This window comes from Caretta caretta, chromosome 4 (genome assembly GCF_965140235.1).
Source record: "Caretta caretta isolate rCarCar2 chromosome 4, rCarCar1.hap1, whole genome shotgun sequence".
Lineage (NCBI taxonomy): Eukaryota > Metazoa > Chordata > Testudines > Cheloniidae > Caretta > Caretta caretta.
The window spans coordinates 71,214,240-71,231,867 of record NC_134209.1 but is presented as its reverse complement, the minus strand read 5'-3'; the positions used below and the strand labels follow the sequence as shown (position 1 = coordinate 71,231,867).

Sequence of the window (17,628 nt, the reverse complement as noted above, 5' to 3'; positions counted from 1 at the left end):
GCCAAAGCCTGCCCCGTCTACAAGAGAAAATAGCTTGAGGCGATGTTCACCTTATTTAATTGTGTGGAGGGTGTTTGCTTGGTTCGTGGCAGGTTCATCCCCCCTAAACAACATTGCAACCTGTGCTGCAAAAACTAGCTTTAACCGACGTGGTTACTGATCTATTTCTAGGTGCAACTGCACTGAGAAGAAGGTTGTGGGAACTTTTCGGACAAACTGCAGACACACTTTCAGCCAGCCAAACGGCAGAAGCAGCGATGTCAAGGATGCAGAGTGATGCTGTTTTTTAAGGTTTATGTTTCAAACCTGCGCTTTCCCCCGTTCGATCGCCAACCGCAGGTGGTAAAAATTTACCCTGGTCTACACGGGGGGGGGGGGGGGGGGGAGGGTATGTCGATGTAAGATACGCAACTTCGGCTATGCGAATAGCGTAGCTGAAGTCAGTGTATCTTAGGTCGACTTACCCGGCCGTGAGGACAGCGGCGAGTCGACCGCTTCCGCCTCTGGCGATCTGGAGTTCTGAAGTCGACGGGGAGCGTGTTCGGGGATCGATTTATCGGGTCTAGACGAGTCGCGATAAACCGATCCCCGATAGCTCGAGCACTACCCGCCGATTTTGAGCGCATTTTCAGAGCCGATTCAGTGGTTGAGCCCGCATGAAGGGTCCCCCGGCCTGGGGAAAATAAGGCGGGAAATCGGCATTAAGAACGTTACAGAAAATGAACAATGTAAAACACGCCTGTGCGTATCACCAGATCACACCTACATGCATCGACGTCCTCAGAGCAGGCGGCGAGGGAGGCTCCCTTGCTGGGGTACAGTAACGCGACTGCCTTCCCCGCGGGTCTCTTCTCCTTTCCAGACAAGCAGCGGTTCATCCCCACCCCATCGCTGCCGAGAGGATGCGAACCTCCCTGGGCCCAGAACCCCCTCGCCCTTGATTCTGCACAGAAAAGAGACGCTCGACCCACGACCCTGAGGCGCTGGAGACCCACGTCTCCCACTGAAGGCAGAGAAGGTGCTCAGCGCATTGCGGGACTGGCCCCAGCGCTTCGTAAATCCTTATTCAGAGATTAGAGCAAGAGCCAAATTAGTCCAGGTCGGCGGCCCCTGGCCACCTGCAGGGCCTCGTCCTCGCTCTTCTCCGGGTTCAGCTTCCTTCCCCTGCTGCACTTCACACCGCCACCCTCCTGCACCGTTTCCTAGCGGCTGAAGACGCTCTCCCCCTGCCAGTGCACCCGAGCACGTGAAGACGCGGCATCTTGGGTCTGATTCTGCAAAGGGGCGATGGTCCCCAACATTAGGCTCAGGCCCAAGGGGAGAGGAGGGATCTCGGCACCTTATAGGTGCTTTGCGGAGACAACCCTGAGTTGCATCCTCCCCACGACCACAGAAGGACTGAACCGACGAGAAAGGGCAAATACAGCAAAGCCTCCCGCTGCTCTCTGATTTTACTGGTGTCTGGAGCAAACACGGAGTTTCCCCACGCGGGATCACACGCAAAAACGACGCCTGTTGAAAACATTTATACTTAACAATAAGGAGGCGGCTCCCTAGAACCCCACTTACACCCCACAGCCTTTCATGCCTTGCTGCATCTTCCCCCACCCCATCTCCTGCCTCTGCCACATCAGAGTAACACCTGGACACCGCGGCAGGGATACCTGCAGGTTTTTGCCCAACTAGCTTGAGGTGCTCAGCAAAACAGGGGAGGCCTCCGGGGCCCCTAGGGTCTCCCCCTCAGAAGTAGCGTTAGGTTGAAGCCAGAAGGAGCGGTAACTCCTTGGTTGGTACCAATAAATGTTTTCACGCTGGATCATAGCACTGTTTAGTCAGAGGCAGCCTTTGTTTGCTTGTTAAAGGCCAGTTAGTTTTAATCCCCAAATTGTCAGAGTCCATTACAAGTAAATCCGGGAGAGAAACCCAAGATGAAACTCAAGAAGAGAAGCGGGGTGGTCCCCACAGGTAGGAGGAAGCTCAAAGCCTTTATGCTCCTGAGTTTCAAAGGAACAAAGTGAAGGCTGGGGCATTACTGCACTGAGTAACCCACACAGCAGTGAAGCAGCTGAAGCATAAAAAAGCCGTACCTTTCCCGACAGCTGGTTTATAGGGAGGGCTGGAAAGCCACTGGAAGGCATCAGATAAACAAGAAATCAATGAAATGTAGCATTACTGCCCCCAGCCCAGACACATAGCCCCAGGGGATGCAATCAGATAACACTGCACCACCGCAAGGCTGTGGTATTGGGAGATTTCATTTATTAATGCTCATAAAGTTTCAGATCTTTGGATAGAAGGTGCAATGTAACTGCTTATTATTACAAAAATATACATTTAAACTTAATAACTTGTACACTGATAACATTTTTCTTTGTTAGTAAATAGACGATTACAGCTATTTTTGAAAAGCAGCAAAACTTTCAAGTCCTGCATGGAAATCTCAGGTTGAGCACCTATATTAGGCTCTTTCTAACTCTGGCTCCTGCATGCCTAATCCCTTTCAACCAATAGGGGAGCAAAACAAGAGAAAAAAAAAGCCATATACTTTGACACTTCCCCTTTCTATTCTGTTTTTCAGTAAAATAAAACAAGGTGTGTTTATATCTATTACTTGAAGTTGTTCATGGTTTCTGTTAGACATAAACATAAGAAACTAACCCCTTGGAAATACACATTTTTTCTAGAAAGAAAATACTTTTTTTCTTCACTAAACATATTAGTTTAATCTATTACATTATAATTAAAATTTAAAAAGGCATTTCACCTCTAGTCCAACTCTAGAACACACTACTTCTCCAGCCTGTTTTGGATGGTCATTGCAGGACATAGTCATTCTGTGCATTGTTTAATGGGCAGATTAAATTGTCACAAAAATGGCAAAACTATCTCAAAATATTAGTTTTAAATATATGATGGATTGTACTGTCTGTTTTGACTGTTAGGGACCGTGCAACATTTTAGGATGTATTACATATTTTATTTTGAGAATTAGAGCTGTCATAAGAAACAGTAAAATTAGAGAGCTCCGAAGCCAGTGACAATTTGTCTAAGGGATTCTGACACATTCCCTAAGGAAAATATTATGAAAATAAATGCCACTTGGTGCAATCTAGTGTGTTGCAAAAGCAAACAAACAAAATCCAGCCATAGCTCAAAGTTATCCCTACTGGGGATGGTTTAGTGGTGTCTGGAGGGGTATGAACTCCAACAGAGACAGAAAAACCCCTCTCCATTCCCTACTCCATCAAACTGCATGGTTTAATTCTTCAACAAACTGTGCCTCTGTTGTACAGTTGTGAATGCTCTGCACCTCCCAGCCCACAGGCCACCACTACCAGTGGGTCTAAAGTGTTCATTGTTTAGTCATTCAATTTTCATATTAACCAACAGTGAATGTTTAATTTGGTACAGAATTGGGTGAGATACAATCTAAAGTGGGAACTGAACCAACACACAAACTCAGAAAACGTAAAAGGAACCCAAAACAATTAATATTAAAAACATTTCTAAACTAAGTTGCAATTGGAAAATATATTAAAAGAAACTATTTAAATTACTGAAATATCTAGCCTTTTTACCAGTTTACTTTCAATATCAAAGTAATCGGATATAGATATACAAAATCACTTAAACAGCACAGTGATTAAGGCTGTATATGTTTGGCATAGCCATGATTTCCATGACCAAAAATATCACTTTTAGGGTATTGTAATAACATCATGGGGCCAGATCCCCAGATGGTGTAAATAAGCATAACTATTGAACTTTACTGAGTTGCACTGATTTACACCAGTTGAGGGTCTGGCCCATGGTCCTTTTTCATCTTAGTCTGCTACTGAGCAAGACTTTCTTCCATTAATTATTGTTATTAATAAATTTGACTATTTGTTGGGTTTTTCTGTTTTCCTGTCTTAATATGGTTTCAGACTATTGATGACAGCTGTTTAACTTTTCTAATGGAAAAAAATGTAAACAATTTAAATATTGTGTACCTCCCTCCCCCAATATTCTGAGTTTTCCATATTTTTCCGTGACAAAGCCATGGTTTTCCCATATTTGCCTTTAGAACCAGACTTAATAATGATGTACAAATAATACTACATATGACTAGTTGACACAGTAATTAGTATAGTATCTTCTTACATTCTGTTTAGGTCATAAGCGAAAATAATATGGGTGAAAATTTGGCCCCCTCAAATTCCATGAGAGTTTTGTCATTGACTTGAATAGGGTCAAGATTCCACACATGATGTTCTCAACATAGTCCTCAAGTGGACAAAACCACAATGCAAACTGGAAAAATTCAGTTACAATCCTTGCTAGTGATAGGCTAGCAAATGGAGAACAGTAATAGAACAGATTAGAGCTCAGAGGCACTGCCAAAGATTTCTGATGAGGCTTACAAAGCACCTACACATCATTCATAGCTGTAACCCCTATAATTAAAGTCTCAATTTTATCAGCACTAAACAGTTAATAAATTCTGAAAATAAAGGAACATACACATTTCTGAATATAAAAGTACCTAAACATTGTCCACTAAGAGATTTAAAAACCCCCAAACATACATATCTTTCTGCTGTGGTAGGAGATACAGAGAATTATCAGGCCTGAAGCTCTGTTAGACTGAGTTTCTTTTCGGGGAGATGGATACAGCTCTCTAATTTACCATCTGGCACCAGCTCTGATGCACAATAGGTCAGTGTACTTTTGGGAAGCTGAGGATAGATGGAACACAGTGCAAATCAGACATGCCTCTTTTCTGCCCCCAACATGCTCCCCCTCCAGGGTTGTAGAGAAGGGTGGTGCAAGGGACAGCTAAACTGACTCAGCACCTCCTGGGAACTCCTGTGCACTTCGGGAATCTCCAACAGAGGTGCTAAGACCAGATTCCATCCCTTTTGTAGCATCACACAAGAGACAGTGGGGCATCGAATCTGGCTGTTAGCATTTTTTCTTCTTCAAAATAATCCACATGACGAGAGCTCCATTTTGTAATTACTTCAGTGCTGTTTAAATAAGGGTTATAAGCAATGAGAGAAGTTGGGCATAGAAAACACTCAGCTTTCTCTCACTGACTGCAGAATACCCTGAAGTATAGTGGTCACCATTCAAAGTCAATATTCACCATCAGTCACCATACAGTGGTGCGAGAGTTACTACAGCTATTTACTGCCCTAATTAGAGGGAAAAACTGACCTCAGCTACCACAGTTTGACAGTTGTTGGTAAATGGTGACTTTTTAATAGACGAGCACCAAGTTATCTGACTGTTCTGTATACCTAAGGGATATACTGTGCAAAATCACAGTGCAGACTGAAGGTGGTGGACTTGAGCAGTTAGAGTTAAACAATATTATTCCTCTTAATTATTAAGAGTTCTAAAAAAGGACGGAGAGGAGGACTGGATTGAAAGGTAGTTTTCATTTTGCAAGTGTGTGTGGTTGTCTGGTTATCTCACTGTAAAATTGTTATTTTTTATTTTATTTCTTTATTATATTTTACAGGAAATAAATTAACTCTTTATCCAATATATTAACTAGATAGGAAATACTATTAGTCACAGACAAATCTACTTGTCTGGTAATACTCAAAATATTCACTTTTCTGTGCCTTACAGTTAAGCCTGAGAGAGAGAACTGTCACCACCAGTTTAGTTTGAAGTTTCTTGAATTTGACTCAAGAAGCTAGTTTTTGTTTAGCATGTTTGTTTGTTTGTACTCAGAGTTTTAAAAACAGATGAACCTAATAATCATTATTCTATTAAGGACTTTAAATCTGGAACATTTTTTATCTGGAAATCCAGTAACATCTGTCCAAATGCCTTGCCCTGTAGAGAGAACAAAACAGAAAATAGATTGCATTGCGTGAACCAAGTATCTAAAATTAAGTTACATATTTAAATATACCATCTTTGCAAACATATATTTTAAATTAAAAAAAGTTGTTTGAGACAAGCAGGATATCAGACTTCTACGTTACATAACATCCCTGAACTTTGGTGTATTCAAAGTCTGGATCTGAATTTTGCTGCTAAGCCAATAGCCCATTATATAATGTTACAACCAGATTTTAGGTAATTTCCTTAACCCTTGAACTGCAAATCCATATAGGTTCTCTCTTTCTTTTATTTGTTTGACTTTGCTACTCACGTAGTTTTTCCTAAGTAAAAATTAAAAACTTGACTTAAGATTTGCAACCATTTAAACTTTGGTAGGTAGAGCGAAGCTTTTCCAGTAGTTATTTATTTAAATTACTGCATACCAGGGTTCAGTGAGCTAGATCTCTTTGCTTTATAGTTTTTTTTTTATTTAGGACTCAATTATGACACCACATTCATGTTGAATTGTATTTTATTCTGTGAACAGTCCAGATGATTTCAGTGAGACTACTTGTGAAGTAAGATATTTCTCAGCATGAGTAAGGATGGCAGAATTGGGCTGTCAACACAGTGTGTGTATGGTTGGGGCTTTGTGCAATTTATGGAGGCCTCAGCCCCATAAGCCTGAGCCCTGGAAGCCCAAGTCAGATAGCATGGGCCAGCTGTGGGTGTCTAAATGCAGTGTAAACATACTTCCTGTGCCTCCATCTTCCTTTTGCACACCTACACAGGATTAACCAGAATTAAACCCTGCCTAGATTCTCAGTTGGTGTGACTCCATAGAAGTCAGTCAAGTTACACCAATTAAATATCTGATCAAAATCAATGGAGTTACACCAGTTGGGAATCTGGTCCTATGTATACCAAAATACACTCAAAACCAAGTTGTCTAGCAGACACCTGCTCTCCAAAAATGTGACTACATTTTTCTGAGTAGCTAAATTCATTAGTATGTCAGAAACGCAGCTCACACATCACAAAGCATGGCAACTTCACCTTTCATAAAGTCTGCAAATCCATCATTTCACATATAAACCAAATCTTTTCCACCAACTGAGCTATGCATCACTGCTTAGTTTTCAAACTTGGAAGAATGAATGAGAGACTGTTTTTGTGAAATTAAAAGATAGCTATTAGTCAATAGATTATTACTCCATCCCAGTGTTGGTTAAAAAGAGTTTGTGCAATATGTAGTTATAAAAAATAACTAAAATCAAAATCAGTGCCTGCATACGTACCTGTGGGTCACTTCTTAAGGATGCAATACCACCACCACCAAGGGAATTTTTCAGAACAAAGTTTAATCCGTGTATTCCTGGCAATTCATATCTTTAAAGGTAAAATTTAAAATTATGTTTGTTTTACAGTAGATTTAGATTAATTACTAGTGAAATGCAGCATTTAGAAATTGAAGATCCGAAGTAATTTTTTAAGGACTGTGATGATGCCCCCATTTTGATTCAAGCACACTAATCAGAAGGAAAAAAACCCCAAAACTCCACCTTAATAGTAATAAGGTAGGATATGAACTAGGTTGGTCTTTTCTGATTAAGCTGTACAAGAATTTTGATTATATCATGTTCCAACATTAATAAACTGAGGTTGTTTTCTGTTAATTAGGTAACAACTGTAGCCTAAGTTTGATGGGCAAATTGCAAAGTTTTAGTGCAGGAGCCAATTCAAACAGAGGGATTATAGTGTCCAGAATAGAAAGATTTGAATATTTCACAGTCCTGTTACTGAAAAAAGAAAAAGAGTACTTGTGGCACCTTAGAGACTAACAAATTTATTTGAGCATAAGCTTTCGTGAGCTACAGTTCACTTCATCGGATGCATTCAGTGGAAAATACAGTGGGGAGTCGGAGAACACTTCAATCTCTCTGGTCACTCGATTAGAGACCTAAAAGTGACAATTCTTCAACAAAAAAACTTCAAAAAAACAGACTCCAAGGAGAGACTGCTGAATTGGAATTAATTTGCAAATTGGATATAATTAACTTAGGCTTGAATAGAGACTAGGAGTGGATGGGTCATTACACAAAGTAAAACTATTTCCCCATGTTTATTTCCCCACCCCGCACCATTCCTCAGACATTCTTGTCAACTGCTGGAAATGGCCCACCTTGATTATCACTACAAAAAGGTTTTCTCCCTCCTCCCCCCCCCGGCCCCCGCTCTCCTGCTGGTAATAGTTCATCTTAAGTGATCACTCTCCTTACAGTGTGTATGGTAACACCCATTGTTTCATGTTCTCTGTGTATATAAATCTCCCCACTGTATTTTCCACTGAATGCATCCGATTAAGTGAGCTGTAGCTCACGAAAGCTTATGCTCAAATAAATTTGTTAGTCTCTAAGGTGCCACAAGTACTCCTTTTCTTTTTGTGAATACAGACTAACACGGCTGCTACTCTGAAACCTGTTACTAAAAAGTATCTGTACAGTAATTACTCATATCTCTGATATTTCTTTGGCTAAGAATGGCTTTCATCCCACCAAGAATTCATATGCTAACAATTACTGAGAAATAACCATACTGTGATTCTGCAAATCAGTGCATAAAATTGCAGCTACTCTATATAGCACCTGGAAATATTATGGGTACATCTGTGGAGGTTCAAATGTGAACATGGTTCAAACACAAAAAGATAATGATGGATTACAATGCACATGCAGTGATACTACATCAACAAAAATATGTTACCCAGTATATTTACGTAGCATTGATATATACTGTAATTGTGTAAAATCTAAAACAAGCCTAAGAAAAGATAATATATTTGTACAATTCACTCAGTATTTTTAAAATCTGCTTTTATACATCAGAAACTCTTCAAAAAACAAATAAAAACACTTCAAAGAACATTAAGATTGTGACAGAAACTAATAAAATAAAGGAAATTCACTGTTCTAACTGAACTCCCATAACTAGGCACAATGGGGTGCCTCCTTAATTACTTCCTCTGAAGTGCAGTGCCTAGGTATTTCATTAAAGATAAGACTTTTCCATGAGTTCCCAGTTAATTTTGGCCACATTGTACTTTGCTTGTATTTTTGCTTAGTGAATTCATACATCAAGAGAAAGAGAGCACTCTTCCTAGTTAAGAGTGAGCTGGAGGTGAAATGATAGGTTTCAGAGAAGAGATGTTTGTGTAATAGTGTGGTGCAATAATATAGGAGGTTGATTATTGTGCATTAAATATATGGATAGAAATTACAGTGGATTTTGAGTCTCAGTATGTAGATAAGTATCGTTTTCTCATTGCTTAATTTTGTATAAAATGACTGATAATGTCTAGTAAACATATATCTGACAAGTATTATCTTTTTGAACATGGGAACCCTTATCCACAGAGCAAGAAAATGACCCTAGCCCAAAGAGAGAGAGAGAACTAAACCAGAAAATGCTCACAGAGCAACTTTATTACTCTCCCTCATTCAGAAAAGTAGAGACCTCAGAACTGTAACTATTTTTAATCTTGTTTCCTAAATTGAGCCATAATTCTGAATAGAACAGTTTATATGTATGTTTCTGATATTTTCCTCTACTATGGAGATATATACAATTAGAAGCATGCAGAATTAAAAGTGATAAAAGCTAGGTGTAGCTGAAGTGCTGACAGGAGGCTCAAAGAATGTATCTGATTAATAGTGTAAAAGAGGGTACATAATGAGCTAATTAAGACAAAAGAGAAGGATTTCATTAGTTTTTGAAAAGTAAGTTATTATTTCCTTTTGAAGAGGGCAAAACAAAGTTTATTTCTACAGTTTTATGCTGTATTTCTAATACCTTTCTTTAAATAAATATGAATGTGCATTGTGTCCAAAGCACTGAAAAATGTAGTGATTCACAAATAACCCTTCACTGGCAGGCCAGGACAGGGAGGGAGTGAAGTGATTAGCAAATCTTTTACATCTCTAAGTTCTTTGATTCTATATGTACTACAGTGCCTTGCTAACAAATTCACACTGCTTTCAACAGCAGAATTGCTCAGACCTGTCTTTTTGCAGAGTTCCAGAGACTGGCATCCTTTTCTAGAGTTAGAGCTCGTTTCTGTGTGTGAATGTTATATCTTCCTTGCTGTCAGGAAGTATATCCAAATTTGTCTGACTATTCCATTTTGAGGATGCATATCACTTATAGAGAAGGCAAAAAGTGCAATTAATTCAAGACGAATTTGCTTTATGAGGAAAAAAGCAAATTCCCCATCTAGTTAGAAATAAGACCTTTGTTGTTATATGTTACCTGAAACCCTGAAAACTTCAGAGTGTGTGCAATTACAGGTACAATCTAACAAAAATAATTTCCCTTCCAGACTGTATGCCTATTTATTTTACCAGCCTTAAAGAAATGCCATGAAAGGCAAAATGCTGTTAACCTCTGATCTGCAATGAAGTAGAGTTATGGTTAGAACATTTTCTTTAAAAAAGTACAAAAATATTTTGGTTTTCAAATTATAATGTTCAAAAAGTCATTTGCATTTCCATATTCCCAACACTGTCTGTTTAAACAGCAAGACTGTTGGTTTATTTCTAGTTTTCACATTCATAAAAATGTTTTGTCTAAAAAGTCTAAAAAGAAACTTTCAGATCTGAAACATGTGAGCATAATCCTTATAATCTAAAAACAAAAACAAAAAACCAACTCTATAAAAGGATCCATTATTTTCCCCAGTAGCTTTTCACGCTACTCACAGAGTCCCATTATCACATCATTAAAAGAAGCCCAAACCAGAGATGATCTAATTAATCAAAATAAACTGTTGCTATCCAGAACAGAGGGAAACTTTAGCCTCTGTCAGTGAACATAAACAGCACTAAGAAACGAGCAAACCTCGATTAACTAAGCAGAAAGGACAATACCAGTGTGAGTTGTTTGATGTATGAGCAATTCTTGTAGCAGATCTATTAAATGTGTAGCATTTTTTCATTTTTGTTTTCCTCTGCCGAGTTACAGATGAAACCATTTTTAAATTTAACCCAAAACATTTATCAGTAAATTCATTTGGTAGCACTTAATAAATAGCAGGTGAGATTCTGTGCTGTCTCTCTAATGAACAGCACAGAACTCACAGCCTGGCAGGAGGGGGAGTGGAGGTGTCACTAAGGTGGACTTTAAACCTCCTCCCAATCCTGAGCTGCTCCAGGAACTAGAAAGACCCCTGGTGGAACTAAGACAGATAGAAATATGTAATTATTCTGAGGACTGTAGTCTTTGCAAATGGCTATAAAACCACCACCTTATATGGATAAGTATGGGATAAGTATGGGAAAAGTATGGGATAAGGTGGATTCTTCACCATAGTAAGGGTTAACATTTTACTTTCTTAGCTTAGATTCTAGAATACAGTTCTGAGGCAAGGGGTTGATGTTGTGACAAAATCTTCGACCATCAAACACATGGGGGCCTTGAAAAAGCAGGAAAACCACCACTGCATGTACCCTGCTCTCTGGCACAGGATGCGGTATTGTGGATGAATGGCATGTAAAGTGTACAGTTTATTTTTTACTCCAGGAAAGGAGCCAATCTGTGCTCTTTCCTTTAAATGCCAAATTCAAGTATGTAGATTTTTGCCAGAATGTGACCATTTATACTGGAGTAGAGCTGATTGAAAAAAATGTCAACAACTTTTTTTTTTTTAAATCGCAATTTGCAAATTCATCGGAATCTTCATGTTTCATTTAGACATTCCAATGAAAACCATGCAAGGTTCCATCAGGTTTCAAAGGCTGTCTGGTTTCCTTCCAGCTTGGCTTCCTGGCTCCTCAGTAACTTGTTTGGTAGGCTGAGAGGCAGCTGAGAGCCTGGAAGTCCCGGGTCCCAGTATTAACAGGCCCCAGGGCTCTCAGGATCCCCAGTTCCAGGGCAGTCCATGAGATGGACTGCCAAGCTCCAGGTCAGCCTGCTATGTGGACTGTCCCAAAGCCAGGGCTTGCAAAGTCCCATCCCCTGGCCTGGCAGGGTACTGGGCCTCTGGACAACTTGGAAACTAAATGTTATTTTGATGTTTCTGACACAAAACTTCAGATTTCTGTTTTGCAGAGAATGCAGACATTTTTGGAGTTTGGTTTCAATTGGAACAAAATCAAATTCACAAATGGAATTACCATTCCACATCCAGCTCTATTCTGGAGTTTTTTAAGGTGGAGAGTGCTCAGCCTGTACATTGAATTATGCCATGCAAATGATGTATGCATAAAAATAAAGACTGCAAACCTGAATTTGTGTCTTTACATTAAGATAACTGAAAATTATTTCTCTCCTGCCATAATGCCTGGATGTGCTAATGTGGACAAGTCATAAAGATACATACCTTGAGACTAACTTCTCTTCAGGTTGTTCTCTCTCTAAAAGATGCTGGAAATAATCCTCCAGAGCTTGAGCAGTTAAAGTTTTCTTTAGGTATGGATAGTAGAGGGGATGTCGTGCTATCACACCTATTACATGTAACACAGTTAGTTAGAACACAACCAACTTAAACAAGTTATATTTTTATTCTTCAAAACTGACTGAGATCACCTGTCATTTGAAACCATGCATATGGGTCCTTGTTAATCAACAGCTACACAAAAATAGCTAGAACAACAGATTAATGCCCTGCAGTGGAGTGGAGGTCTAACTAGGTGCATGACATGTAGGAATCCTGCCGTGTGTTGTTCTTGCAACTTTTTTCTGGTTGAGGACAGTACTTGCCAATTCAGGAAGGATAAAGGACAAAGGGCAGGTAAAGGGTGTGTGGTTCTTTCCCCATGAGTAACTCATGAAGTTTGGAGAACACATTATGATTAGCCCTCAGAGCATGGTAAGATCAGTCATGGAGGTAGAGATGTATCTATGGTTTTTCCCTCTTCATGTATGAGATCTGTTATCAGGGGTGGACATAGCTCCACTGTTCTCAAGGTATAGCAGATTCCCAAAAAGTTAGTTTAACGCTACAGTGAAGCTGATGGTCTCCAGTGGGTCAGTCAAGCAGGACGTTAAAGTCTCATACTAATTCGGTTGCCTATATCAACCTTAGGGTTTGCAGACCTTGACGTTACTTTAACTCTGTAGAACAAGGACTGTTATTTTAAATTTCATTGTAGAAATATTATCTCTGAATATTTCAAGAAAGTCCATGAATTATGTCTTTCATTCATTGTTTTGCAATGCTATGAAGTCACTGTGTGTAGTTATACAACAGAAATCATCAAATTCCATCACTATTGAACAGGAAACAATTGTACAGCCAGGGAGAAGAATGTTGGTCTCTTTACAAATAAATTAATAAATAATCTACTTTATCAGTCATAGCGTGACACCTGTTAGCAAAACAAATCCCAAACGCACCTTTAATTCATAATGAGCTTTGAACATCACACACTCTCATCTTCCAACAAGTAAGAGAGCCATTTGATGCATGCAGAAGTAAGGAACAGAAGAAATTTTTTTTTAAATGCACGAAGTTGTCTAATCAATATAATGAGTTTGCAGCACAGGCATACAACACCTCTTGGTGTCAAAATGTAATTAAAACAATTACTTACATGTAAATAGAGATTTTAAATTTTCAAACAATTTATTTTTATATAGATATAGTTACACACTCTCTCACACACACACACACGTTATATGATTTACATGGGGAAAAACAGTATGTGATCATGTAATTAATCAATAATTAAAGTGCATATGCACAAGAAAATAGAAATAAGGTTGCACAGACAACCTTAATTCTGGCATTTCCTAACTTTTGAGTGCTTGACTTTACAACAACAACAACATTCTTTTAACAAAAAGAGTGTGTGTGTGTGTGTGTGTGTGTCTGGGGGTGGGAGGTATTGTATGCAATACAATATACAAATATTTTATATGTACTTTATATTTAAACACATGTTGGATAAACATCAATTAACTAAACAGCTAACACACTCTCGTGGATATTTAAAATAAACTATAGAAAAGCAAACATATTTCATTAAGAGAACACTAGTACTGATGTTACAGGGTAGATTTCCTTTTCAGCATCCAGATAATAAGGAAGGAATCAGATTACGGGGGAGATTTTCAAAGGCACAGATGACAGTTCCGCACCTATTACTGAAAGTCAATAAGAATTAGGCATCTAAGTTGCCATTTGTGCCTTTGAAAATCTTCCCTACATCACAACATTAGAATAGAAAAATACCTATATTTGCAGAGTTGCCTTTGTCCCCACTTCTAGTATAAGCAAGATCTTCTAAACGATATGTATGTGGACCACATGGCAGATCTGTGTAAAAATACAAAATAAATGATAAAATAAATACATTGTACATTTTGACGGAATAGGTGTCTTTGACGTTTGTGTACTGTCTCTAGTAGTTCCACTAAGATCAAGTTATAAAGGTTGTACTTTTAATTGTGTAGGAAATAAGGATTTTTAAAGTGAATAATATTGTATGTGTTTTAGTAATATAGTATATTGGAAATTTATTCCTTGGAGAAAAAGTGCAAGTCAGTTGGAGTAAAAGTGAATGATTGAAAGGATTAATGGATATGGGAAAATTATTGACTTCATTTCTAGACTGTCTAACATTTTAAGTTTTTTCACGCTGAAGTTTCCTAAAGGTGTAACATTTGGGGGTGGGAAAGATGGGTTAGCTGAACTCCATTAAAACACACTTTCAAACATCACTCTTTTTGAATAAATTTTTTTGTGGGGCAATCCAACCCTCTGGTTGTTTTGGCTGAATCTGCAACCCCATGAGTCATCCCACTCGTAGTCATTTGTACCTATTTCATAGTTGGTAAAGAAAACTAAATGTGGTGTTCCTTTAAAAATTAAAATATCACAGTTTTTAATTTATTTGTTGCGTGTCTGGTAACTGCATTATTGCTCTTTCCATCAAACAGTATTTTATGTGAATCAAATCTTTGGACAATGTCCCTTTAAACAAAGCAGAACTAGAAAGCGTTCTGGTGTTTCCATTGATTATTAGCCGCATTGAATGTATCTTTCATCTATTTATCAGTAAGTTGTTTTTTATTTCATAAACTTCTCAGAAAAATTACCAAAGCAGCATTCTCTCTGGAGCTAGAGCAAATCGTTAATTCCCTTTCCACCCACCCAGAGCCACAGTAAGCAGCATTGCTGAAATCCATTTTCACATATTTCCCTTATCTACTAATTTAGAGACAACTAACAGTCCCTCACACTCAAGAAAACCAAGCAACATAAGAAAAATACTTCTCAACTCCTTGCTAAATGCTGACAGAAAAAATGCCGCTAAAGTTATTCCCTTCAGAATCTACTCTGTTGGTCTAAGTCTCATACATAATGAGAACAGTTTAACTCCTCAGAAGTAGATAAACCTTGAGCCACTTTTAGAAAATAATTCACCTTTCACTCTTAAGGGCCAAATCTTACAGTTCTCACTCAGAGAAAACTGACACTGGAGTTCATTTTTGAGAAGTCAATGGGAGTTTGAATAAAGATTGCAGGATTTAGCACTTAACTGTTGATGTCAAATATCTCAGGAGTCATGATTTCTCCCTGATGCTGAGATGGCATTTGATAGCAATGAGTTTCGTTAGCATTTAGGATTAACAATTTCCTTGACAGATTGGGGACATAATAGACTGCCGGCACTTATTAAACAGGGCAATAGCTTCTTGTTTCCTAATTAGACCAAGCTGCCATTTCCTAATCTTAATTTAACTCTCCCTGGAACCCGCAGCTATAGACCAAATTCTGCCCCCAGACTAGCATTTGCATGTGATTTAAATCAGAGTTCCAAGGGTATAATTTGGTTCTACGTTAGTTATAAATAACCACATCTTAAAAAGCATCTATTTGAAATGATAAGATTTTAAATAGAGGGAGATGTTTTTAAAGGCACAAATGGCAATTAGGTACTGATCTCCGACGGACTTTCAATCCTGCCATCTTTACTCAGGCAGTCATACCCTGGTGGTGTGCTCCTCAGAATCACCCATTTTATACCTGCTCCAATACCACAGAACATTTTGGCCAGTTTTGAGAATAGTGCATCAGCTGATTTAGACCTGGTATTCAAGATACATCAAACATCTTGGCAGATATGTACTTTAGTATTTTCCTTTAAAGTGTTACGAAGAATTATATACCTTACAAAAAACAATTCTAACATGAAATCTAAAGGTTGAGAATATCTGACAACATAGAGCTCAAGAGCCTGATAGAACATCTCACATTTCTCTGGTGGGCAGACCTGAAAGAACAACAATCCTGGACTGACCTGAAAGGGATATTCAGATCTATTATACATTATTAAAATGCAGTGGGTAATTTTGTCAATAAATAGTGTTATGAAAAGCCTACAGTTCCCAGGTAATTGTTACTTTCAGGATAACTAGCAGCCCATCACTATGACTTTCAGTACCATACACTCCCATCACTTTTAGCTCTGAACCCCAAATTCTCAAAATATATTTATTTTTACAGAAAGTTTTGTCTTGAGGAGAGATAGGTCAGGCTCAGTCACTGCTTTGCCCTCCTTGAATTTCTTTAGCACTCCCTCAAAGAATTTGATTAGATAAATTTGACAGGAACACAGGAATTGGTTTCCTGTGAACGCCAGGTTTGTCTGACATAGGGGTGGCCTCATAGTGGCCCTTTTCAACTTCCAGGCACTCGGAGTTTCCCTCTTCCCAGGGGCCGATTGCCTGCCCACATTCTCCTGTGGAAAGCTGCAGTACAACAGATAAGTCTGTTTCAGTTTCCCCTTTCTTCCTGAGTCCACAGTAACTCCATGCAAGTTTTTCGAGTATAACTAGCTCTTTGGGGTAATTTATTACAAAATTCCCACAACCATAATTCAGAATTCTCCAGCACAGTCCGAAGAGTACATTAAGTCTTTCAAGTCCCAATAGTCCATTGACACATCCAGTAGGTGTCTGGTGTCTCTCATCATGCTCCAGCTGTCTAGTACAGCTCCAGCATCTCTCACCCTGCATAGACTCTCAGGTATGGCTCTGGCATCTCTTATTGTTTCACCTGCCAGGTATGGCTTTGGCATCTCTCACCATCCCTTACCCTACCCCTGTAGCTGGGGTGGTCTCATCCTTGTTTAATTCTCAGGTCTGGTTCTAGCTTTCTCCTGGAAACGTCAGCTATTTCACTTCTCCATCGTTCCCCAAACTTCAGGCCTCTCTGGCTGTCTCTTCTGGTCATGGCTCTGTGGCCTGGGGAAGTTTGTTGGTGACCCCCTGACTGCCTTCTGCTTGCACCAGCCTGATCTGGCTCTACAGCTCAGCCAAAGAACTCATGCTACTCTTTCCAGAGGAAAGTTGGTGTGAGCATTTTTTGTTCCTTATTATCTTTCCATAGTGGTAAATGGAATCCTGTGGGTGAGAATGAATGGGTTGTAAAAGGAGGTGAAAAGCTTGTACATTTCAACAACTGTGGGACTGGCAGAGTAAAGATGTGAATGTTAATAGGGTGTATTGGATTGCTGAAAGAGGGCAGAGTTACAGTTACATTAGCAAACAATGCTGTATTTCCTGGTTTTCAAAAGGTGCTCAATTCAGCGTTCTGCAAGTGGATGACAGACCACAACACAGAGGTAGTTTTGCTTCAGCAGTTTGTTGCCATTGAATTTCCTAGTTTTCTGAACAGGGAAAGATATGTTGTTGGTAGGAGTTAGTCATTTCGGTAGTTGTAAACATCACATCCTCCAATTTGCATACCAAACCAACCAGGCCCCCCTCCATCACCTGTGCCTATGCATCCCACAATGCACAGCAAGA

The 17,628-nt window shown here is 39.1% G+C and overlaps 1 protein-coding gene across 1 annotated transcript in view; it reads right to left on the bottom strand.

Moving 5' to 3' along the window:
• Positions 1-2,237: 2,237 nt before the first annotated feature.
• LOC125635584 (uncharacterized) overlaps positions 2,238-17,628 on the bottom strand; it is a 106,541-nt gene continuing 91,150 nt past the window's right edge. Inside the window, exons 17-20 of the mRNA XM_048847443.2 lie at positions 14,048-14,131; positions 12,194-12,317; positions 7,119-7,209; positions 2,238-5,829 (exon numbers count right to left, since the gene is read on the bottom strand). Of these exons, the coding sequence (XP_048703400.1) occupies positions 5,755-5,829; positions 7,119-7,209; positions 12,194-12,317; positions 14,048-14,131 (374 nt within the window). The 3' untranslated portion in view covers positions 2,238-5,754. The remainder of the gene's footprint in view (positions 5,830-7,118; positions 7,210-12,193; positions 12,318-14,047; positions 14,132-17,628) is intronic.